We start from the raw sequence: 25,870 nt of genomic DNA, 5'->3' as shown, positions 1-25,870 counted from the left end.
ATAAATGAGTTACAAGTGGAGAAGAGATTTCTTTTTAAAAGAGAATTGTGGCCGGGCGCGATGACTCACACCTGTAATCCCAGCATTTTGGGAGGCCAAGGCGGGTGGAACACCTGAGGTCAGGAGTTCGAGACCAGCCTGGCCAACAGGGTGAAACCCTGTCTCTACTAAAAATACAAAAATTAGCTGGGCGTGGTGGTGTGTGCCTATAGTCCCAGCTACCCAGGAGGCTGAGGCAGGAGAATCACTGGAACCCGAGAGGCAGAGGCTGCAGTGAGCCGAGATCATGCCACTGCACTCCAGCCTGGGTGGCAGAGCAAGACTCCATCCCAAAAAAAAAAAAAAAAAAAGAGAGAGATTTCTAAAAATGATGATTTGGAGGTGACCCAAGGCTACAACTCCAAATGGCTATATTCTTGTTTGAATTTTTCATTTCGTAGATTCCACGAGCCCTTCTTTCCTTTCATGTGGTGCCTATTTGGTACTCATAATGCAAACTCCAATCCATACATTTCCCGGGTATCCTTGAGCTCACCACAGCCTTGTTCCTTTTCAGTGTGCCAAGCAAAGGAGAGGCGGAGAATTAAACCGTTCATAACCATGACCACTAGGTGGCGCCAGCACACAGCTGGACCCTGCTGGCGGCTGGTGGGCTCACCGGATGTTGCACAGTGAATTTAAAAATTACCGTCTTCTTACTGTTTTCACCTGTTCAATTATTCGTTTTTGAAGATATCTCCATATACATGAACATACAACACAAAAGTATTAAAAATTATTTTAAGATCAGATATCCAGGAAGCCAATGTATCTTAATGATAGAGTTTCTGGAAACAGCTTTGTCTAAAGGGTGACTTTTAGTATTATAAATGCAATAGAATCATTACCAGAGTGAAAATAAATAATCACAATTAAAAAATACATAAACTCTGTAATTAAAAAAAAAGGCTAAATAGAAGCACACCAAAAATGTAAACAATAGTTATGTTTGAGTGGTAAAACTGAGTAATTTTGTTTTTGTTGTCTCTTTCCTTATTTTCCAACTTTACTTTCACCAGGATCTACTACTTAAAAAAATGTACTATGAATAACACAAACTTTCTAAGAAAGAAATACAAACTATAACATAATTGTATCACAAAGCATTTAGACAACTAACCATACCATCCTAACCCTGTCACTATGGTCATTTTGGCATATCTCCTTTCATTAAGACTTTCTGTGTATCAGTTTTGTGTGTGTGTGTGTGTGTGTGTGTTTGATACAGGGTCTCGCTCTGTTGCCCAGGCTGGAGTGCAGTGGTGCAATCTTGGTTCACCGCAGCCTCTCTCTCCCAGGTTCAAGCAATCCTCCCACCTCAGCCTCTCAAGTAGCAGGGACTACAGGTGCGCACTGCCACGGCTTGCTAATTTTTTGTTGAGACGCAATTTTGCCATGTTGCCCAGGCTGTTCTCGAACTCCTGGGCTCAAGCAATCCACCCACCTTGGTCTCCTAAAATGCTGGGATTACAGGTGTGAGCCACTGTGCCGGGCCTCTGCATTAGTTTTATTTAATTTTATTTTGAGACGGAGTCTCGCTCTGTCACCCAGGCTGGAGTGCAAGTGGTGTGATCTTGGTTCACTGCAACCTCTGCCTCCTGGGTTCAAATGATTCTCCTGCTTCAGCCTCCCAAGTAGCTGGGATTACAGGCACCCACCACCATGCCCAGCTAATGTTTTTTGTATTTTTAGTAGAGATGGGGTTTCACCATGTTGGCCTGGCTGGTTTTGAACTCCTGACATCAAGTGATGCCCCCTACCATCCCGCCTTCGCCTCCCAAAGTGCTGGGATTACAGGTGTGAGCCACCACGCCCAGCCTCTGCATCAGTTTTAAATTTACATTTATTTACATCATTTATAGCCGTCTTAAAAAACTGGTGATAGCAGGCCAGGCGCGGTGGCTCAAGCCTGTAATCCCAGCACTTTGGGAGGCCGAGACGGGTGGATCAGAAGGTCAGGAGATCGAGACCATCCTGGCTAACATGGTGAAACCCCGTCTCTACTAAAAAATACAAAAAAATAGCCGGGCGAGGTGGCGGCGCCTGTAGTCCCAGCTACTTGGGAGGCTGAGGCGAGAGAATGGCGGGAACCCGGGAGGCGGAGCTTGCAGTGAGCTGAGATCCGGCCACTGCACTCCAGCCTGGGCGACAGAGCGAAACTCCGTCTCAAAAAAAAAAAAAAAAAAAAAAAAAACTGGTGATAGCATTAGGAAATCCTGATTGCTCATGTGCTGTAGTTTGGCCTGGGGAGAAACCAGCAAACAGCACTCAATGGGTAACAGAATTAAGCATTAGGTTGGTGCAAAAGTAATTGTGGTTTTGGCCATACTTTTAATGGCAAAACCACAATTACTTTTGCACCAACCTAATACAAAGTAGGGAAATTTTTATTCGAAAATCTATGTCAAGTTGTCGAAATGCTGTGAGTTCTTACTGTTTCCCACTAGGTGGCATCATTGTCCACAAAATGAACCAGGAGAGCCTATGGGAAGTAGATGTGGCCCCCCAGAAGGAAGGTTCACCCTTGCAGGGTTCTGTCCCAGTAAAAGTTCCTGCTCCTTTCTCTCCTCAGCTGCCTCCAGGGGCAGGATGTTCGTTCTCAGCATAAACCCAAACCGAGGACTAGGAATGCAGGGAACCACCACACACACTCCGCTGTGGATAACCCCAACAGGGACAAAACACACAAGCTTGGGCATGGGTGTGCATGGCCAGGCAGCTGAATCCAGAAGCATCCAAAGAGCCCCTCAGGGCCACCTCAGACCTAAATCCTCAGGCAAGCCCTGCAGGCCAGCTCTTTTTAGCTCAGGTGTTTCCCGTCTATTTCAGTCTCTTTGTAGAGTTGGTACAAGCCCAATGTCTTTAAACATAGGAAGCCATGTGCCCTCTCTCACATACTTTTTTTTTTTTTTTTGAGATGGAATCTCGCTCTGTCGCCAGGCTGGAGTGCAGTGGTGCGATATTGGCTCACTGCAACCTCCGCCTCCCAAGTTCAAGCAATTCTCCTGCCTCAGTCTCCCGAGTACCTGGGTCGACAGCCGCGTGCCACCATGCCTAGCAAATTTTTGTATTTTTAGTAGAGATGGGGTTTCACCATGTTGGCCCAGTTGGTCCTGAACTCCTGACCTCAAGTGATCTGCCCACCTTGGCCTCCCAATGTAGTGGGATTACAGGCATGAGCCACTGTACCCAGTCCTTCACCCTTTCGTTAAATGGTTAAATGTTTGTGGGGAATCTGTAGGGCAGGCACCGAGTTGGGCAGCCAAAGGGGTGGAGGCTGACAGAGACACAAAGGGCCTGGGTCTCTGATGATGTCGCTGCGTTGCTGAACTACCTGGCCCTGCAGAAAATATGGATCATAACAATAAAAAAGAACATGTACTTTTGGATCTACTATGGGCCAGGCACTGTTCTAGGTCTTGTGGAAGCCATAGAGAATCTTACCTATTTAGGTAAAAATACCTATTCTCATGGTATTTGATATGGTTTGGATGTCTGTCTCCTCCAGATCTCATACTGAAATGTGACCTCTGTTGTTGGAAGTGGGGCCTGGTGGGAGGTGTTTGAGTCATGGGGGCGGATCCCTCTTGAATGTCTTGGTGTCCTCCTCATGGTAATAAGTTAGTTCTCACTCTCTCACGTGAGATCTGATTGTTTAAGGGTGTGGCCCCTACCCCCCACCCCTTGTTCCCTGTCTCCCTGCAAGATGCACCTACTCCCCCTTTGCTTTCTGCCATGACTTGAAGCTTCCTGAGGCCCTCCCCAGAAGCAGATGCTGGCACCACACTTTCTGTACAGCCTGCAGAACCGTGAGCCCAAATAAACCTCTTGCTTTATAAATTACCAAGCCTCAGGCATTTCTTTTTTTTTTTTTTTGAGACGGAGTCTCACTCTATCGCCCAGGCTGGAGTGCAGTGGCCGGATCTCAGCTCACGGCAAGCTCCGCCTCCTGGGTTGATGCCATTCTCCTGCCTCAGCCTCCCGAGTAGCTGGGACTACAGGCACCCGCCACCTCGCCCGGCTAGTTTTTTGTATTTTTTAGTAGAGACGGGGGTTCACGGTGTTAGCCAGGATGGTCTCGATCTCCTGACCTCGTGATCCGCCCGTCTCGGCCTCCCAAAGTGCTGGGATTACAGGCTTGAGCCACCGTGCCCGGCCAGGCATTTCTTTATAGCAATGCAAACAAACAAACACATTACTTATGTTCTAGTTGGGAAGACAATAAATAAAACATATATTAAAAATAAAATAGGCCGGGTGCAGTGGCTCATGCCTGTAATCCCAGCACTTTGGGAGGCTGAGGCAGGCGGATCACTTGAGGTCAGAAGTTCAAGACCAGCCTAGTCAACATGGTGAAACCCCATCTCTACTAAAAATGCAAAAATTAGTCGGGTGTGGTGGCACACGCCTGTAATACCAGCTACTCGGGAGACTGAGGCAGGAGAATTGCTTGAACCTGGGAGGCGGAGATTGCAGTGAGCCGAGATCGTGCCACTGCACTCCAGCCTGGGCAACAGAGCGAGACTCTGTCCCAAACAAAAATAAAATAAAATAAAAAATATTAGATAGATAAGTAAGTCTACTAAAATATTTTAATACAATGTTAAAATGCTAAGAAGAAAAACTAAGAGAAAGCAGAAAAGAAATATAGAGGGGTGAGTAGGTTAAACAGGATGTTTCGCAGGATGACCAGGGAAGATGTCAATGAGAAAATGATTGCTTTTTGGAGACAGAGTCTCCCTCTGTGCCCCCAGGCTGCAGTGCAGTGGTGTGATCTCAGTTCACTGCAACTTCTGCCTCCTAGGCTCACGGGATCTTCCCACCATGCTGGGCTAATTTTTGTATTTTTTGTAGAGATGGGGTTTTGCCATGTTGCCCAGGCTGGTCTTGAACTCCTGGACTAAGCAATCTGCCTGCCTAGGCCCCACAAATGCTGGGATTACAGGTATGAGGCACTGTGCCTGGCCTGAGAACATGACTTTCAAAATGACTGAAAGAAGTGGGGAGCTGGACACGCTGATTGTGGGAAAGGACACTCTGGCTGAAGAAACATTAGTGTAGTATGCCCGCCATAGCACGTGTGAGGACCCACAGCAGGCCAGTGGACTGCGGCAGAGAGGAGAATGAGGGTCTGTATGGATGTGTCAACAAATACTTTCTCAGCTCCTGAAAGCGGCGTGCTGCAGGCTATGAAAAATGTGAAGGTAAGTCAAGAGTCTCTGCAGGGCAACAGGAGACAGAAAATGCTGAGGGAACTGGAATGTGCTTTCAGGTCCTTCTGAGCAATGGTATGTTTTTGAGGTCTTTGCAAGTAGGACATGATTTGTCATTCTTTGAATAAGCCTTTCCTTACCCAAACGCTTCTCTTCTCACTGTTTGCTGGTATTAAGGGTGGCAAAAGACAGTCCTAAGGTTACCTTTATTTTTGTTCCTTTGGCATGAGCCTTTTTTCTCTTCTGCATGGATGCTTGAAGGAAAACATTTCCAAACCCTTGCAATTTGAATTGTTTTAGGATGTGTCTAGGTGAATGTCAATTTTCATTGAGTTTTATAGAATTCAAAGGAGCTCTTTTGATCCATAAATTCAAGTTTTTGTTTTTAGAGCCCATTTTAACTTTCTTAGTTGCCTCTTTTCATTTGGTTTGGTCTCTTCTTTAAAACACTATTTGTAGAATGGCTTTTTAAATTTTTTTTCTCTGTATCTATCAGTGACTTTCTCATCACTGTTACAAGTGGCACAAATGTGACTTGCCACAATGTCAACTCCAGTCTATACAAAGATTAAGGAGCTGGGAGACATGAGTAAGAATTTCAAAGACGCCAAAGCTCAATAGCGGAAATGCATGGAAGGAATGATGCAGATGGAAAACCATCACTACCTGCTAAAACCAGTGGGTGAAAAATTGATGAGAAATAGGGCATTGGCTTAGCCTTGGAGCCTCTCCCTACAAAACACTTATTAATTACAAAGGGAAAAATTGTTACCCTATGGTGGAAACGTTTGTCAGACACCACCTAATCCAAACAGTTGACGCTAACATCACTAATACTGGGACAAAGGCAGACTGTAGGGCTGCCTGCTGAAATGATGTACCAAGGATGCAACTTTAGTGCAGTGACATTCTGGCCAAAAATGCACAATCTGAATCTAACCATGACGAAACATTAGACAAACCCAAACTAAGGGACATTCTACAAAACAGCTGGCCTGTACTTCTCAAAAAATGTGAAGGTCAAGAAAGACAAAGAAAGGCTAAGGAGCTCTGCTGGATTCAAGGAAATGAAAGAGACATGATGGCTACATGTAATCCATGATGCCGGGCGGAACCCGGGACCAGGAGAAACGCATGGCTATCATGGACATTACTGGGACACAGGCCAAAATTTCAATCTATATTGTGAGTTAGATAATAATATGAAAAGTTAATGTTACTGGCTGGATGTGATGGCTCAAACTATAATCCCAGCACTTTGGGAGGCCATGGCAGGTGGATCATTTGAGGTCAGGAGTTTGAGACCAGCCTGGCCAACATGGTGAAACCCCATTTCTACTAAAAATACACAGATTAGCTGGGCATGGTGGCAGGTGCCTGTAATCCCAGCTACTCAGGAGGTTGAGGTAGGAGAATTACCCCAGGAGGCGGAGGCTGCAGTGAGCCGAGATTGTGCCGCTGCACTCCAGCCTGGGTGACAGAATGAGAATCTGTCTCAAAAAAAAAAAAAAAAAAAGTAAATGTCACTTTCTTCATTTTGAGGACTGTACTGTGATTATTTAAGAGAATGCCTTTGTTCTTAGGTAATCTAGCTAAAATATTTAAGGGTAAAGGATTACAATGTTTCCAAGTTACTCTCAAACTTTTCAGAAAAGAAAAAAAGAGAGAAAGAGAGACAGAAAAGCATAAAGCCCAGGGGAAAAATGTGTGAATATGGATAAAGGTTATATGGGAGTTCCTTGGATTATTCTTGAAACTTTTCTGGGAGTTAAAATAATACCCAAAAGTTAATACTGTGTACTAAGAATTACAATCAGTATTGAGGGTAGTACAGAGCACCAACAGGATATGCTATGGGTTTTGGAGTTTTCTGCATCTACACAGGTATACTGGTGAGAAGACAGAGAAGCTATATACAATTTTATTAATTTTTTTTTTTTAGACAGGGCCTCACTTGGTCACCCAAGCTGGAGTGCAGTGACCTGATCATGGCTCACTGCAGCCTCAACCTTCTGGGCTCAAGCAGTCCTCCCACCTCACTCTCCCGAGTAGCTGGGACTGCAGGTATGTGCCACCACGCCCGGCTTTTTTATTTTTAGTAAACATGAGGTCACACTATGTTGTCCAGGCTGGTCTCGAACTCCTGAGCTCAAGTGATCCTCCCACCTCAGCTTCCCAAAGTGCTGGGATTACAGGTGTGAGTCACCGAGCCTGGCTACATGTACAGTTGTAAAAGGGAAATTCCAAGGAATATTTTTGAGAATTGGCATGTTAAGCAGCATCAGGTTTCTCAGCTCACAGCTGGGGCAGAGCTATTGATGCTCTTTAAGAGAACATCCAGCACTGGCTCAGCAATCAATACTTTGACAGGAAACTCTCCAGTTTGCTTCCGAGAGTAACCCAATTTGCAATGCTAAAACTGAGTGTTTACCATTATTAGTGCAGACAATGCCCCTATGCCAGTGGTTCTCAAAGCTCAGTCCCCAGACCAGCAGCCTAAGCATCACCTGGAAACTTGTTAGAATGCAAATTCTCAGGCTTGACCTACTGCGAACCACTGAATCCAACTCTGGGAGTGGAGTCCAGTGATTCGTGTTTCACTAAGTCCTCTAGATGACTCTGGTGCCTGCTTAGGTTTCAGAACCACTATTCTAGAAATGGTTCTCACAAGGGCTGCAAAGTTGAAATCATCCAGAGAGCTTTTAAAATTCCCAATGCTCAGCCGGGCGCGGTGGCTCATGCCTGTAATCCCGGCACTTTGGGAGGCTGAGGCAGGTGGATCATGAGGTCAGGAGACCATCCTGGCTAACATGGTGAAACCCTGTCTCTACTAAAAAACGTAAAACATTAGCCGGGCGTGGTGGTGGGCGCCTGTAGTCCCAGCTACTCAGGAGGCTGAGGCAGGAGAATGGCGTGAACCCGGGAGGCGGAGGTTGCAGTGAGCTGAGATCGTGCAGCCTGGGCGACAGAGCGAGACTCGGTCTCAAAAAAATTAAAAAAAAAATGCTCAAGCCACATCTAAATTCCATCAGAAACTCTAGGGGTGGGGTTCAGCAATCTTTGTTTTAACAAGTTCCCCAGATGACTCCGATGCCTGCCCAAGAGACCCACCAACGGGATGATTAGGAAGATGCTGCCAGCGTCTAAACAGTCTTGGTGGGGTCCTTCGAATACTGAGAAGATGACAACCAAGAGAAATTCTAATGTTGATCCTGCTGAAGATGCTAAACTCTGACAGAAAGTAATTGGACATGAGACTGTTAACACTTGCAATAATAATTTATTTCTGTTTGGAGTATATTCTACATTCTTTTTTTTGTTTGTTTGTTTGAGTCAGAGTCTTGCTGTGTCGCCCAGGCTGGAGTGCGGTGGTGCCATCTCTGCTCACTGCAAGCTCCGCCTCCTGGGTTCACGCCATTCTCCTGCCTCAGCCTCCTGAGTAGCTGGGACTACAGGTGCCCGCCACCACGTCTGGCTAGTTTTTTGTATTTTTAGTAGAGACGGGGTTTCATTGTGTTAGCCAGGATGGTCTCGATCTCCTGATCTCGTGATCCGCCCACCTTGGCCTCCCAAAGTGCTGGGATTATAGGTGTGAGCCACCGCGCCCGGCCCTGTTTTACATTCTTGAATCTCAAATACTAAACAAGACCAACAGGTCAGGATGTAGCCATGTGTTTGCTTTTATTATTTATTTATAATTCTCTTTCCTTCCCTTGCCCCATCAGTATTAGACTTGCCCCTATCTATTAGGCTGTTCTTGCATTGCTATAAAGAAATACCTGAGACTGGGTAATTTATAAAGAAAAGAGGTTTAACTGGCTCACAGTTACGCAGGCTGTATAGAAAGCATGATGCTGGCACCTGCTCGGCTCCTGAGGCCTCAGGAAACTTTTAATCATGGAGGAAGGTGAAGGGGAGCAGGCGCATCTTACATGGTGGAGGAGGAATAAGAGAGAAAGAGTGGGGGGAGGTGCTGCACACTTTTAAATGACCAGATCTTGCAAAAACATGCTCGCCATCACAAGAATGGCACCAGGAGATGGTGCTAAACCATTCATGAAGGACCACTCCCGTGATTCAGTCACCTCCCACCAGGCCCTACCTCCAACACTGGGGATTACAGTTAGACATGAGGTTTGGGTGGGGACACAGATCCACACCATATCACCTTATGACTTGATCTGACCAATGAAATATTTGCAGACATGAAATGAAGTGAGAGGAAGCTTTCAATATGCTTCCCTTCTTTTGTGTCTGCCACATGCCATGAGAAGGACATGCCCTAGACAGCCACTGGTCCTGGGATAAGAGCCATGTGGAAAAGACCTGAACCTCCCCCATAACAAGCTAAAACAGCCACTCCAGGTGACCCACAGGTCTATCAGTGGAAAAAGAAATGTTTGCTAATGTAAGCCACTGAATTGTTTGTTACACAGCATTATCAAAGAAATAGTTGACTTGGGCTGGGTGTGGTGGCTCATGCCTGTATTCCCAGCACTTTGGGAGGCTAAGGCGGCCAGATTGCTTGAGCCCAGGAGTTTGAGACCAGCCTGGTGAACATGCCAAAACCCCATCTCTATGAGAAATACAAAAAAGTAGCTGGGCATGATGGCACACGCCTGTGGTTCCAGCTATTTGCGAGGCTGAGGTGGGAGGATCACTTGAGCCCGGGAGGTGGAGGTTGCAGTGAGTCGAGATTGTGCCACTGCACTCTAGCCTGGGTGACAAAAAAGACAAATAGCTGACTTAAGACATAAAGTCTACAAAAATATTTTTTGAGAAACACAGAAAAGTGTAAAGAATGATACCACACCCAAAATCTGCCACGTGGGATTGTTTTTATAGCTTTTAAATTTTGTTCTTTTTTCTTAAATAAAACATCACAGAAAGTTAAATCTTCTTAAACACTCCACCAGTCTTATGCTCCTCCCCACTTCCCAAAGGCAGCTACCATTTAAATGTTCCCATTCTCCCTTAAAAATATATACGACCAGTAATCCTAGCACTTTGGGAGGCTGAGGCAGGAGGATCACTGGAGCCTGGGAGGTCAAGACCAGCTTGGGCCATATAGTGGAACCCCATCTCTACAAAAAATAATCAGAATAGCTGGACGTGGTGGTGCACACCTGTAGTCCTAGCTACTTGGGAGGCTGAGGAGGGAGGAATGCTTGAGTTTGAGGCTGCAGTGAGCTATGATCATGCCACCGCACTACAGCCTGGGTGACAGAGTGAGACCCTGTCTCAACAAAACACAAAAAAACGAAATCTGGGAGGCTGAGGCAGGAGAATTGCTCGAACCTAGAAGGTGCAGGTTGCAGTGAGCTGAGATCGCGTGCCATTGCACTCCTGCTTGGGTGACAAGAGTGAAACTCCGTCTCAAAAACAAAACCACAAAACCAAAACCAAAACAAACACATACACATAAAAACAAAACCCCAGGCCAGGCACGGTGGCTCACGCCTGTAATCCCAGCACTTTGGGAGGCCGAGACGGGCAGATCACAAGGTCAGGAGATCGAGACCATCCTGGCTAACATGGTGAAACCCCGTCTCTACTAAAAAATACAAAAAACTAGCCGGGTGAGGTGGCGGGCGCCTGTAGTCCCAGCTACTCGGGAGGCTGAGGCAGGAGAATGGTGTGAACCCGAGAGACCGAGGTTGCAGTGAGCCGAGATTGTGCCACTGCACTCCAGCCTGGGCGACAGAGCGAGACTCCGTCTCAAAAAAAAACAAAACAAAAACAAAAAAACCCCCAAAAATAGGGATGTTAAAGGTGCTTCTGGTGAGGCTTCAGATAGAAATGGGGAACATGTTATTGAAACTAGTGGAAAGGTGATTCTTGTTACAAAGTGCGAAGAAACATGACTGAGTTATGTTGTAGTGTTTTGTGAAAGGTAGAACTTGTGAGTGATGAAATTAGGTATTCAGCACAAGTTATTTTTTTTTTTTTTTTTTTTTTTTTTTTTGAGACGGAGTCTTGCTCTGTCGCCCAGGCTGGAGTGCAGTGGCCGGATCTCAGCTCACTGCAAGCTCCGCCTCCCGGGTTTATGCCATTCTCCTGCCTCAGCCTCCCGAGTAGCTGGGACTACAGGCGCCCGCCACCTCGCCCGGCTAGTATTTTTGTATTTTTTAGTAGAGACGGGGTTTCACCATGTTAGCCAGGATGGTCTCGATCTCCTGACCTCGTGATCCGCCCGTCTCGGCCTCCCAAAGTGCTGGGATTACAGGCTTGAGCCACCGCGCCCGGCCCAGCACAAGTTATTTCTAAGCAAAGTGCTGAAGATGTGGCTTGGTTTCTCCTTACTGTTTATAGTAAAATGTGAGAAGTAAATTATTGTTAAGCAAAAAGGAACCAGAACTTGAAAATTTAGAAAATTCTCAGCCTAGCCTCATTGCAAAAAAAAAATGAGGTGTGTTCCTAAGAGAACACCAATGGTGTGGCTGGATAATCAGATAATAAAGAGACTGGGGTTATGACTCATGGATTCAATCAACCACCTCAGCAGAAATATTGCCCTCTTGGATGAAAGCGGACAAAGGACGAAGGGAAAGAAGGCTGTCAGACTTCTATAGAATGGGCTATAGTGATGCGGCTGCAAACATTTGTTATCCTTCAAGAAGAGGGAAGAATGACCCCAAGAGGGGATTCAGAAGGTGTGGCTGCCGCCCAGGGCCTCAGGGGCACAGCTCCCAGCTTCCATCCTGGTGGGCTGGAAGGACAGAGAATGAATGGTGCCAAAGAGGATTATTATTGAACCTTAAAATTGAATGGAACTCTGCCAGCAGACTGCCTTTAGACTTAAGACAGTAAGTCTTTCCTGCCAGTCTCCAGCCTGCCAGCCTACCCTCTTAAATCTTTCTCCCTCTACACATTCTCACTCACCCACTCACTCGTTCACTATACACACATACATTACCTTGGTTCTGTTTCCCTGGAGAACCCTAACACAGAACTGTTCCATATCTTTTTAAATTTTACTTTTCATATCAAGCTAAGCTGACTAGGAGAACTGTTCTATATCTTGATTGTGGTGAACTCATGTATGACTGTAGAAGTTTGTCAAAACTCACAGAACTATATACTTGTGTGGATTTCACTATATGTAAATTCTATCTTAAAAATGGGGAGGTTGGGCATGATGGCTCATGCCTGTAATCCTAGTACTTTTGGAGACTGAGGTAGGAGGATCACTTGAGGCCAGAAGTACAAGGCCAGGCTGAACAACATAGTGAAACTCTATCTCTAATTTTTTTTAAATGGGGGAAAAGTACACACGTATACAAATATACGCATAGGATATTAACTTTAGCTTAAAAAATGGGGCTAGGCGCAGTGGCTCACGCCTGTAATCCCAAAACTTTTGGGAGGCCAAGGCGGGCAGATCAGCTGAAGTCAGGAGTTCAAGACCAGCCTGGTTAACACGCGAAACCCCGTCGCTACTAAAAAACACAAAAATTAGCCGGGCATGGTGGCTGGCACCTGTAATCCCAGCTACTTGGGAGGCTGAGGCAGGGAGAATTGCTTGAACCCGGGAGGTGAAAGTTGCAGTGAGCTGAAATCGTGCCACTGCACTCCAGCCTGGGCAAAACAGTGAGACTCTGTCTCGGGGAAAAAAAAAAAAATTGGGCCAGGCATGGTGGCTTGTGCCTGTAATCTCAGCACTTTAGGAGGCTGAGGCGGGCGGATCACTTGAGGCCAGGAGTGCGAGACCAGCCTGGCCAACATGGTGAAACCCCATCTCTAGTAAAAATACAAAAAAATTAGCTGCGCATGGCGGTGAACACCTGTAATCCCAGCTACTCGAAAGGCTGAGGCAGGAGAATCTCTTGAACCCAGAAGACGGAGGTTTGCAGTGAGCTGAGTTTGCACCACTGTACTCCAGTCTGGGCAAGAGTGAGACTGTCTCAAAACAAACAACTGGAAACCATCTATATCTATATTTAAAATGTTTAAATAAAAGGCAACCAGGAAGAGAGAGGTGGCAAAGTTTCAAAGTTGGTAGATTATTTCTGCCTTTGCACTAACCTCATGTAGATTTTTCTCTACACCTTCCTCTATCCCTCAACTCCTTACTCCCTAGGTCCCTTTTCTGATTCTGGATGCTCAGCCTAACAGCTAAAATTTGCATTTAAAAAAACCCTGAGGCCGGGCGCGGTGGCTCAAGCCTGTAATCCTAGCACTTTGGGAGGCCGAGACGGGCGGATCACGAGGTCAGGAGATCGAGACCATCCTGGCTAACACGGTGAAACTTCGTCTCTACTAAAAAATACAAAAAACTAGCCGGGCGAGGTGGCGGGCGCCTGTAGTCCCAGCTACTCGGGAGGCTGAGGCAGGAGAATGGCGTAAACCCGGGAGGCGGAGCTTGCAGTGAGCTGAGATCTGGCCACTGCACTCCAGCCTGGGCGACAGAGCGAGACTCCGTCTCAAAAAATAAATAAATAAATAAATAAATAAAAATAAAAATAAAAAATAAAAAAAACCCTGAATATCTGACCACTTTCCAAAAAGCTGGATTAAGTCACTCTAAAGTTTTGGAGAACTGCAACCATTTCCAAATTACCTAGATTATTTGTCTTCTGGCCTCTGGCCCCATTTGCCTGTAACTCAGTAGAATTTACTAGGCATCTACCTGGACAGGTAGCATTTTGGTCACCAGATAGAAAGCAAGTTTTAAGTACACACACACACAACCCCCACCTGAAATACACACAACACCCCAGACTGAAATACTATTGAACACAATGTTTGTGGGTTGTGGGATTATAGATCTTTTTCTGTGTTTTCTGGCATTTTCGCAAGAGTTCTACATAGCACATGCATTACTTTTATGGTTTCAAAAAAAGATTTTTTAAAATTAAAAAAGTTCTGAAAGAAAAAAGGAGTTGGATCTTGGGTAAATGCGGGCACAGAAGGGTTATTAACTTTTTACCAGACCGTTCATTCTTCCATTCATTCAACAAATGTTCCCGAGCATTACAACAGGCGCTCAGATGCGATTCCTGTCTTCGTGTTGCTTATATTCTAGAGGGGCATATATGTGTTTTGTGTGGCTGGACACAGTGCTCCTGGGGGAGAGTGGAGGGAAGATAGGCACCTGGCATGTGGGGCCATGGCGAGGGGTCTGGATAATAATCTGCAAGTGATGAGATTACACTGATCGGATCTTACAAAGAGTTGCTTATATAATGTTACTGTTAGTCTTTAGAGCTTGTTTTGAAGGTGTAAAATCCAAATTATTAATACTTAACTTCATCCCGCACCCTGGCCCAGTTGTGACTTGCTTAGACATATTTCCTTGTTAGGCAGCTTCTACATGACTCACTAAATCTCTGCAAGTATGCAAGCTGTTTCTTTCACTTGCTCAACTCCCAGGGCAAACCTCATCTTAAATATTTTACTCCTGACTCTAAAATACATTTTATAATCTCAAGTATTTTAACAAAAAAGCCAGTGTCCAAACCTCTGTGACTCCCTCCGAAAAACCTTCGAGTCCTGTTCACACGTCTAGCCTGGAGAGCCGCATCGAGTAAACTGGGATGTCTCTAGGTCCTCCTTCCACTCCGCCTCTGGTCTGTGATTTGCAATTACAACAATGATCCTCAACTCTGGCTGCCCCTTAGAATCTCCTGGGGAGCTTAAAAACTAAGACACCAGCCGCACCCCAGACCAATTAAATCATATCCTTGGGGGATTAGATGCTAAATTCTATAGGCTCATTATCTCTGTTACCTCTGCAATCTGTCCATTTATTCTGGCACCTAATTCAGGCCCTCATTACCTCTTAGTTTTGCTAATTAAACAGTATTTTCATTGTTCTTTCCTTCTCATTTAATAATAGTAGAGGTAGTGGTAGTAGTGGTGGTGATGCTGGGAGTAGTAAGCTAATAGTTACTGAGGACTTTGTGGTAGAGGCACAATTCTAGACTAATTACAATACACTGGCTCATTTTCGCACAACGACTCTATGAAGTCAGTCCTCTTCTAATCCCCATTTAATAGATGAGGAAACCAAGGCAAAGAGAGATGAGGTAATTTGCTTGGAGCTGCATAAATAGAAAGAGGTGGATCTGGGATTTCAACCAAGTGTATTGTACAGCCTCCCACTCATATACCCTCTTCCCTGGGTATCTCAGGTTTTGCTCCTGCACATCCACACCTCTTGTTGGAATGAGATGCTCTCCCTCAAAAATTGAGAATGATGGTCTTTTCCCCATCTGTTGAATTCCCAGTTAATGTTAAGATTTTCTCCCACGGATGTTCCTTAAGTTTTTGAGGCCTGTTTCTGCTTTGCTGTATTCGAATACAGACTATGGTAATATAACATATACTAGAAAATTATCCATGTTGCTATCTATAATGCCATGTGTGGCAACGGTTCATGCTTCTCTGCCCTTAGACAAAATAAGGGACCCCTGCCCCACCACAATGCTGGGTGATTATCTGCAGAGCACACATCTGCAATGGTTAGACGTTTGTCTGGCAGTTGGAACTGTGGGTGAAGAACTTCCTTGAGAGTTCTACAACTCTCTTGATGGGATTTTATATATTTTTCTGTCACAAACATTGAGAGTAGTAAGTGATGATGAAGACCTGACTTATTTGAATAAAAGTCTAGAAAGAAAATGGAAGCTTAGAAAGGACAAACAACTGATTATGTGTATCAATACAGTATCTCAGAGTCAATGAAAAGATTTACAGGAAGCAGAGAGTAGTCAGGGCTTGGGTGTCAGTTGTGTTGCAAAAAAGCAGGAAAATGAGTGGAGTTAGTTATTAGATGGCGACTGGAGCGCTGAGCTGGGCTGCAGTGGAGTGGCAGAATAAAGGAGGTGACAGAGGTGTGGGAAGTCAGGCAGTAAACATTAAAAAAGAAACAGGATGGTGCTCACAGGAGCAGGAAGGCTGAACACAGGGTTTTTCTTTCATTTCTCAGAGAAGGATTGCTCTGTGCAAAAGGAAAAATGGGAAACTCGGAGTACAAGTGTTAGTTTTGTTTTTTGTTCACGACAGGGTCTCACTCTGTCATCCAGGCTAGAGTGCAGTGGCACAATAATGGCTCACTAAAGGTTCGAACTCCCGGGCTCAAGAGAGCCTCCTGCATCAGCCTCCTGAGTAGATGGGACTACAGGTGTGAATGACTGCATCTGGCTAATTTAAAAAATTTTGGCCGGGTGCAGTGGCTCACGCCTGTAATCCCAGCACTTTGGGAGGCCGAGGAAGGCAGATAATCCCAGCTACTTGGGAGGCTGAGGCAGGAGAATCGCTTGAACCCAGGAGGCAGAGGTTGTGGTGAACCAAGATCACGTCATTGCACTCTAGCCTGGGCAACAAGAGCGAAACTCCGTCCCCCACCCAAAAAAAATTTTTTGTGTGTGTGTAGAGATCTCACTATGTTGCCCAGACTGGTCTCAAACTCCTAGCCTCAAGCAAACCTCCCCCCTTGGCCTCCCAAAGTGTTGAGATTACAGGTGTGAGCCACCACACCCGGCCCCCATGTGTTAGTTTTTTTTTTTGAGACAGAGTCTTGCTCTGTTGCCCAGGCTGGAGTATAATGGCGCAATCTCAGCTCACTGCAACTTCCACCTTCCGGGTTCAAGCAATTCTCCTGCTTCAGCCTCACAAATAGCGGGGATTACAGGTACATGCCACCATGCACTTTTTTTTTTTTTTTTTTTTAGACAGAGTTTTGCTCTTGTTGCCCAGGCTGGAGCTCAATGGTACAATCTCGGCTCACTGCAACCTCCGCCTCCCGGGCTCAGGCGATTCTCCTACCTAAGCCTCCTGAGTAGTTGAAATTATAGGTATGCGCCACCACGCCTGGCTAATTTTGTATTTTTAGTAGAGACAAGGTTTCTCTACATTGGTCAGGCTGGTCTCGAACTCCTGACCTCAGGAGATCTGCCCGCCTCAGCCTCCCAAAGTGCTGGGATTACAGGCGTGAGCCATTGCACCCAGCCTCATGTGTTAGTTTTTATAGGGAAATAACGTTTCTTTTCTTTTTTTTTGAGACGGAGTCTCACTCTGTTGCCCAGGCTGGAGTGCAGTGGCCGGATCTCAGCTCACTGCAAGCTCCGCCTCCTGGGTTTACACCATTCTCCTGCCTCAGCCTCTCGAGTAGCTGGGACTACAGGCGCCCGCCACCTCGCCTGGCTAGTTTTTTTGTGTTTTTAGTAGAGACGGGGTTTCACTGCGTTAGCCAGGATGGTCTCCTGACCTCATGATCTGCCCATCTCCTGACCTCATGATCTGCCCGTCTCGGCCTCCCAAAGTGCTGGGATTACAGGCTTGAGCCACCGCGCCCAGCCGGAAATAACGTTCTTGAAAAGTAGATGGAGATGCGACAATATTCAGAGAGACACTAAGACAGCAGGCCCAGTCATCTCAGGTCTTCAGGAGTGGGCTGGGGGACGGCACAGGAGAGGTAGAGGAAGGCACAGATCTGAAACAGAGATGGCTGCGCTGGGGGGAGGTGCGGGGCACCAGCCAGGTCTAGGGTGGGCAGATGTGGTCCGGACATCCTCCGCCAGGGCTGACTGGCACCACTAGAGGGCACCTGTGTCTCATGCTTGGCCACTACCCTGGCTTATGCCTGAGGTGTGGGGTGCTTGTTCAACCGGCAGCTTGTGCCTTGGCGACTGGCCGCAGAACCTGCTGCCTTTCCTGGATGGCTGGTCCTGCCACTCACGGTTCCTTCCACTGTCATCCTTGCCTGACTCCCTGGTGATGGCTGTGACAATCACCTGAGAGCTGCATGTGGCATCCCACTGTAGATCCCAGTGTAAAATCCCAAGGGCTCCAAAGGAGTGTGTCTCCTGATTACTGGAAATCACACAGGCTCCTTGCACCCTTATTTATTTAGCTTTCTGTGCACATCTTCTTTCTCTTCTGTTAGACTCTAAGCTTTTAATGAATAAGAATTATCAGCATTTCTCTTTTTTTTTTTTTGAGAGGACGTCTCGCTCTGTCACCCAGGTTGGAGTGCAGTGACCGGATCTCAGCTCACTGCAAGCTCCGCCTCCCGGGTTTACGCCATTCTCCTGCCTCAGCCTCCCAAGGAGATAGGACTACAGGCGCCCGCCACCTCGCCCGGCTAGTTTTTGTATTTTTAGTAGAGACGGGGTTTCACCGTGTAGGCCAGGATGGTCTCGATCTCCTGACCTCGTGATCCGCCCATCTCGGCTTCCCAAAGTGCTGGGATTATAGGCTTGAGCCCCCGCGCCCGGCCTAGCATCTCTTAAAATGTCCTATGAGATGAAATAATGTCTGGGATTTGCTTTAAAACCCAATGTAGCGGGAGGGAAATTCTGGGTGAAGGGAACATGGGGATTCATTATATAATTCTCTCTACTTTTACACATCTTTAAAATTTTCTATAATTAAACTTTAATAAACATCACAGAAGCCCAATGCCTCATACCTAGTACAGGGCAGTAACAGTGAAGCCCTAGGTCTGCTTGTCTGTAAAATGCACAGGCCATGCAGGAGGGGGTTCCCTTCTAACCGCATCCCCTGATTCTGAGGCTCACTGTACAGTGGGCAAGCACCAGTTAGCTTGTGGGGTGAGTGCGTCTTAAGGCAAGTGTTGACCCAAGCGCCCAGGAAAAGCCCAGGAAAGTAGGATATCTGGCTCTGTTCCAGGAGCATCTCTTATCAGCTATGGGTTTCAGTCCTTTGCATGTCCTGAGGAGGTCATAGTAACTGCTTGGACCTACTGCTCCAGTCTCCCAGGATTGCCCAGACCCTCCTTTCCAGCTGGTATTGCCACAGGGCCTGGCAGAAAAGGCTCGGATGCTCTGAGGAGCATTTGTTTGCATATGTCCTATTAAATTATTTCCTATAACATCCTGTACAGAAGAGCCTCTTCAACATTGCCTGGCAGCTATGAGGGAGAAGAGGAGGCAATTCTGGGTGAGCCTCAACAGGAGAGAGAGGCCACCCTTACCCACGTGAAGTGGGCAGCAGGTTCAGATGGCAGCCGGGAAGGATCGGAGGCAGGCTTCCGTGATGAACCACGGTGAGCAGCCAGGGCCGTGGGGGTTGGGGGACAGCTCTTCCAATGACACAACATCCAAGGCGGTGTGGTGCGTGTGTTGAGGTCACAACCCAATTGTAGCCCCAAGCACTCAGCTCTTCCTCACTGTACTCACGCATTTGAGGAAACACTGTTGGACCCCATCTGCTTCAGCATGATGGCAGAAGGCAGTGGCAAGGGATGAGGCCAGGAATAGTGGCCCTTTGGTGAAACAGACTTACCAAGTGTGCTGGAGATGGTGACCTCGTGTCCTTGACTGTGGCGCTGGAGGGGACATCGAGGAGGGGCCATTTCATCTGCAGGTACTGTACAGGGAACAGAAAAGAAAAAGCTGTTGGTAAGATGAGGCCTCACAAGTACCCACAGTTTGCTGGGCTCTGCTGTTAGGGCGCCGGGGCAGGCCATTGGGGTGGCCTGCATTTTCACGCCACATGCCCTGTACTGGATCAATTTCCAAATGATTATAGCAGGGGCAAGCATACATTTACAATCACCACCATTCTTACCATGCCCTCTGTCATTTTGGTGGGGACACGAATGGCAACTAAGCTGAAGTTTAAGTGGCGGTGAGAACCGATCCATTTCAGCACAATCAATCAACATAGTCAAAGAACCTATTGGTGAGGCTCAAGTCCCCTCCCTATGCTGTAGTCATGGACAGGCAGAGCTGATCAAGGAAGCAGAGGCTCCCAGACGGCCATCCTGCCCCATCCATTTCCATCACTTACGACATCTACACACAATGCTTCCCACGAAACAGCTGTCCAGAAGTACCTGGGAATGAACGAATAAAAGTCATCTGCCTGACAGAGTCATGGGCAACATCTACCCCAACTCAAGGATGCTGAGCTTTACTTCATTATAGCGTCTCTCAACCTTGAAAAGATTACTCAGTACCCCATTCTTTCCCACATCAGTGCAAAAAACCCAAACCAAACAGTACCTCTCCAACTCACTCTCTCTCTCTCTCTCTCTGTCTCTCTCTCTCTGTCTGTCTCTGTCTCTCTCTCTGGCATGGCACATCCTTGCCAAGAGCCTGGAAAGAATGAGCTGCGTGGAGCAGCAGGCAGGAGCACTGGAAAGGGCCCTTCTGGGCTCCGGAGCCCTGCATTCATGGGTTCAGGCTCTTACTCTGCCAACACAGGCTGTGTGACCCCGAACGAGTGATTAACAACTCTGAGTCCCAGTTTCAGCATCTGTAAGGCAAGGTTATTATCACTCACAGTACAGGTTGCTCAGAGGACTAGCGACAGTGCCACATATTGAACACAGTGCCTCACACATGGGAGACATTTGATAAATGACGCCTATTACTTCCATAAGCAAACCATTAGTCTTTGCCAGGAGCAAAAGCACACATGTTGTGTTAGTGTCAACACTGACAGGTTGCTTCTGGGCAGCAGACCCGCACGCAGCCTCTTTGCAGAATTCTTGAGACTCCTTTAAGAATGAAAGCTGTAATGGAAAGTGGTGGCTCCAGGAAGTTTCACAGAAAGAAGTCTTTGGCTGGGTGCAGTAGCTCATGCCTGTAATCCCAGCACTTTGGGAGGCCGAGGCAGATGGATCACTTGAGGTCAGGAGTTCAAGATCAGCCTGGCCAACATGGTGAAACTTCATCTCTACTAAAAATACAAAAAATAGCTGGATGTGGTGGCATAGGCCTATAGTCCCAGTTACTCGGGAGGCTGAGGCAGGAGAATCACTTGAATCTGGGGGTCGGAGGTTGCAGTGAGCCGAGATTGTGCCATTGCACTACAGCCTGGACAACAGAGTGAGACTCTGTCTCAAGAAAAAAAAAAGAAGCCTTTGAATCATCCCTCGCTCTGGTCATGTAATATCAGGAAAAACCAATCACAATTTGGCTCTGCTGTGTACAGGAGCAGGAGGGTGATGGGAGGAGCCCCAGAAGGCCCCTTTGCTCTTCATTCACCATCAGTCTTGACCAAGATGGCAGGGACTGGTCTTTCACAAAGGTGTCCATGGGCAGGAACAACTTAAGGCCACATGTGTCACAGACCAGCCTAGCACATGGGATGGGCCAAGCAGGCCTGGCGTGGGAGACCTGGTGTGAAGTGGGAATGAAGCCCTATGAATTAGGACAGTCTTTTCACTTTATGACCTTTGTACCCCCACCCCTCAAATGGGGTCTCACCTCTGTCCCTGTCCTCTGCTACCCTATCTTCTTCCTCCCTTCCCACCACCACCCATCCCTTCCCCTACCCAGAGCCCACACACACTACATGAATTAACTGGGATTTCAATGCCTGTGGCAAGTTAAAAGCACTGGGCAAATATTGGTATTAGTTAAAACTCATTTCCACTGTGAATAACATTTGTGCTACATTTGCAGTTGTCAAAGCATTTTCACACATAAAACCCAGTGTAATCTTCACAACAACCCCGCAATTACAAGTAGGGGTGACTACCCCAAATTTTAAAAGGAGCTAGGCTGGGTGCAGTGGCTACGCCTGTAATCCCAGCACTTTGGGAAGCCGAGGTGGGCAAATCATTTGAGGTTAAGAGTTCAAGACCAGCCTGGCCAATATGGTGAAACCCCGTCTCTTACTAAAAATACAAAAATTAGCCTGGCGTGGTGGTGCACGCCTATAGACCCAGCTACTTGGGAGGCTGAGGCAGAAGAATCACTTCAACCCGGGAGACAGAGGTTGCAGTGAACCGAGATCACACCACTGTACTCCAGCCTGAGTGACAGAGTGAGACCCTGTCTCAAAAAAAAAAAAAAAAAAAAAAAGGAGCTAATGGACATAAGCAAAGGCTAAACAGCTTGCCCAACTTCATACAAGAGAGCTGAAGCCAGAGCCTAGGTCTCTTGACTTCAAATCCCCCATCTTTCACAACACCGAGTCATAAAGCTTTTCCTAAGACTGTCTTCCTCAACTCCCCACTCACAGCCTTTTCTTTGCTTGGATGTGTTTTCTCTCTCCTTCTCTGTCTTGCACGGGGCTGGCCACCCAGAAACAGGTCCATGCATGTCAGTGTTCTCCTGGAGGGATGCTGAAGGTGCCCAGAGCTTGCACTTGAAGCCTAAACACCAGTTTTTCTAGAAGCAACAACTTGAACATTTCTGGTTTTAAAAATTGAACTGCAATAGCAACTATCAGGTGCTAAAGAGAAGTATCCCAAATGTACAGCCCCTAACATTAAACAGGACAGATGGGTTCCTAAAATCCATCAACTCTACTAGCATCTGCTCGCTATTTAGGGCCACAAAGACACACATTCATTCCTGTTGGCTTACCAGGGATGTCCTTAGATCATATGGGGGTGGTCCAAAGAAACGTGAACCCTAGTTTGGGACGGTGCTAGAGTTTTGGGTCTTAAATAATACTCTCAAGTGACCTTATAGATTGTCTGGCAGAGTTGGCTTGTAGGACTGTAGGGACTGTAGTGCAGGGTTTCTCAATCTCGGCACTATGACATTTTGGGCTGGATAATTTTTTTTTATTGGGGGTGGTGGGCTGTCGTGTAAAGTTTAACAACGACTTTGGCCTCTAACTATAATACTAAATGCTGATGCACTCCCATATAGATAATCAAAAATGTCTCCAGACTTTGCCAAATGTCTCCTGGGGCTGAGGGAGAGAATCTTCCTTTCCCCAACTGAGAATCACTGCTCCAGTGGCCAAGGAGCTGGTACCTAATACACCAGGAGCTCCATGAGGGTTCGTCTGCCTTGGTGCTAGGGATATCAAGGTATAGGTACATTTATGTATGCTTGTCTTTTGTACACACATTCATAGTAAGGGTGTTCAGTAATAGCCACTCTTTTGGGTGTCTGACCACGCACTTGTTTTATCTACATAATAAGAAGTCTTGGCTTCTGCTGGGAGGAGACCACTGGCTGTGCCTACCATTGATACCTGGTCCCCTACAGACAAGTCAGGCAGTGTGAGGGAGAAGAGCAGAAAGGAGAGGTGGTCCTGGGAACAGTGAGCATCTCACTGGGACTCACCCTGCTCCAGCCATGCCTGGGGTGGTGTGGGGGCGCTGTGCAGGGAGGGACTCACTCTGGGAGGCAAGGGTATGGAGGATCGTCACTTACTCTTTTCTATTTGTCTTTTTAAGATTTGGAGATAACTGATGGGGGTAGAGGAAGAGCTCTAAGACTTTGGAGCCCCTACAGCTTGGCCATGGACAGCCTCTCCATCACAACTCTGAAAGGACAGTTGAGCTTCCCAGAACCATGAACTGGGGCAGCAGGAGCCAATGACACCCGTTGTAATCCTCTTCCACTGCAGTACCAGACATTTGAAGGTGGCCAGGTAGTTCTGAATTCCTAGGTCAGGCCCAGCCCAACTAGAGTGGAAATAAAGTTCTTCTGTTTATTTATTTTTATTTTTTAGTTTTAGAGATGGGGGTCTTGCTATGTTGCCCAGGCTGGTCTTCAATGTCCGGGCTCAAGCAATCCTCCCGCCTTGCTCTTGCAAAGTGCTGGGATTATAGGTGTGAGCCACCATGTGCAGCCAAGAAAGCTCTTCTTAGCTGTGAGGTCAACCCCACCATCACCCAAGGGCAGTCACTCAGGGTGGGAGCACGTCCTTGGGGAAGCAAGTGATGGGCGACTGTGCTTAGATTCTTTGCATGGTAATGGTATGTGGGCGGGTTAAAACTGCTGGATTCTCCATGCCCAGTCTAGGCTATATTTAACTGGCTCTGCAAGGCCCAGCTCCTGACCAGTGTGTCATGGCTGGCCTTCTGCACATAGTGAAGATGTGTACACAGGCTGGTTCAGCCACCTCCCTCCTGGGGGATGTCCACTGGAACATAACATATTGAAATGATGATGGCCGGGCGCGGTGGCCCATGTCTGTAATCCCAGCACGTTAGGAGTCCAAGGTGGGCAGATGGCGAGGTCAGGAGTTCAAGACCAACTGGGCCAACATGGTGAAACCGCATCTCTACTAAAAAAATACAAAAAATTAGCTGGGGGCGGTGGTGCGTGCCTGTAATCCCAGCTACTCAGAAGGCAGGAGAATCGCTTGAATCCGGGAAGCAGAGGTTGTAGTGAGCCGACACTGTGTCACTGCACTCCAGCCTCGGCGACAGAGTGAGATTCCGTCAAAAAAAAAAAAAAGAAATGATGATGTACAGCATCAATACAACTGATGGTCAAGCAACAGCTATCGCTCCCACTTCTGGGGTGCTTTCTATGGGTTAAATACTCTCTTTTGGATACTCAAAAATAGAAAGGAAAACACCAAACCCAAGTGGCAGGTACTACTGTCTTCGATTTACATGCGTCATGACTACCTAAGACAGGACAGATATGCAGTTTTCCAATCTCACTGAATCTGAGAAACTCTTTTCTGGGGACTGGGGTTCTGCTACTGTGGTTCACAGTTAAGTAGATTGAGGCTGTGGTTTAAAACATGTCTTTACCTTGTTAAGGAAGGATGATTCTAATCCTATTTTTACATTGTTTTCATTGGAGCAGTTGTTGCATTTTTCTCTCAGCATTTACCAAAACGGTCATGTGGTTTCTCTTATTTGACTCATTTACGAGATGTATATATAGCAATAGATTTTCTTACATGAAGGCATTTTTGCGTTTCCCAGGTAAGCCCTATTTGGTCATGGTGGTTTGTTCCTTCTTATGCTACGTTGTGGAATGCTAATCATGTTCTAAATTTTTGACTTACATTCCTAAGTAAAGGTGAACAAAGTTTTCTTTTCTTTGGGTAACATCTTTATCGAGTGTTGCCATCAGTGTTCTTGTGGCTTTATTATTTAGAGGGGCTCTGCTCCTCTCTGTCTCAATGTTTTGGGCTCCTCCTTAGAGCCTCCTTGGGGTGAGCACTTGGCCAGGAGGGCTGTTTCTACTCAATGTGGATCTCCGGAAGTGTCCCTCTGAAAGATGCTGTCACTAGAGAGCTAGAGCCCCCTTTCCTGCAGGGAGGCGGAGAATCCATCCTACAGAATCCTCGCTTTGATTGGAGCCATGGAGCAGATTAATTGCAGCTGTGCCCTGGAATTTCCCCAACACACAAATCTTCGTGATGTAAAACAGCTGGGAGGAAATCCCAGCATGCCCTGTACAGAGGCAGGACTGCCAATGAGCTACGGAGATTAACCCTCTGGCTCCCAGAAGGTAGGGAGGGCCCCGCCCCAGCCGTCCTCACCCTGTCCCACACTTGCTTAGTGGGGACAGGACTCTACAGGGCTCGGGGAACGCCCACATTCTCCCTGTTCGCACGTTCTCACAGAAAAGCCTTTAAGCAGGGCCTGGGCAACAGAGGAAACAAAGCTTCATGTTACAGAATCCACAGCTCCCCACAGTTGCACGCAAGGAAAACAAGTCAGCTCCCAAAACTGCGCAGGTGAGAAAACTCCAGCCCAGAGAACGCCTTCCGCTGCTTCTAGAGGACAGGCCCAGTAGGCAGATAAAGCGCCCCTTTCTCCATCCACACAGTCTCGCCCATTTTTGGCCACCCGCCTATCAGCAGACGCAAAGGGTCCCAGTTTTGGTGACCGGTCCTTCCTGCCTCTCTGGACCTCTATGGTAAATAGTGACTTTGGGGCTGTGATAGCAGCAAGAGTTTCCCAGGCTTTTCAGGAGATTTAAAGTCCC

The 25,870-nt window shown here is 47.0% G+C and overlaps 1 protein-coding gene across 1 annotated transcript in view; it reads right to left on the bottom strand.

Annotated features, from left to right (window-relative positions):
* The window catches only part of TCF7L1 (transcription factor 7 like 1), a 176,144-nt gene that overhangs the window by 9,135 nt on the left and 141,139 nt on the right, over positions 1 to 25,870 (bottom strand). Inside the window, exon 4 of the mRNA XM_033175281.1 lies at positions 19,503 to 19,586. Within this exon, the coding sequence (XP_033031172.1) occupies positions 19,503 to 19,586 (84 nt within the window). The remainder of the gene's footprint in view (positions 1 to 19,502; positions 19,587 to 25,870) is intronic.

This window comes from Trachypithecus francoisi, unplaced genomic scaffold (assembly GCF_009764315.1).
Source record: "Trachypithecus francoisi isolate TF-2019V2 unplaced genomic scaffold, Tfra_2.0 Lachesis_group17, whole genome shotgun sequence".
NCBI classification, from domain to species: domain Eukaryota; kingdom Metazoa; phylum Chordata; class Mammalia; order Primates; family Cercopithecidae; genus Trachypithecus; species Trachypithecus francoisi.
This window is presented reverse-complemented; position numbering and strand designations above follow the sequence as displayed.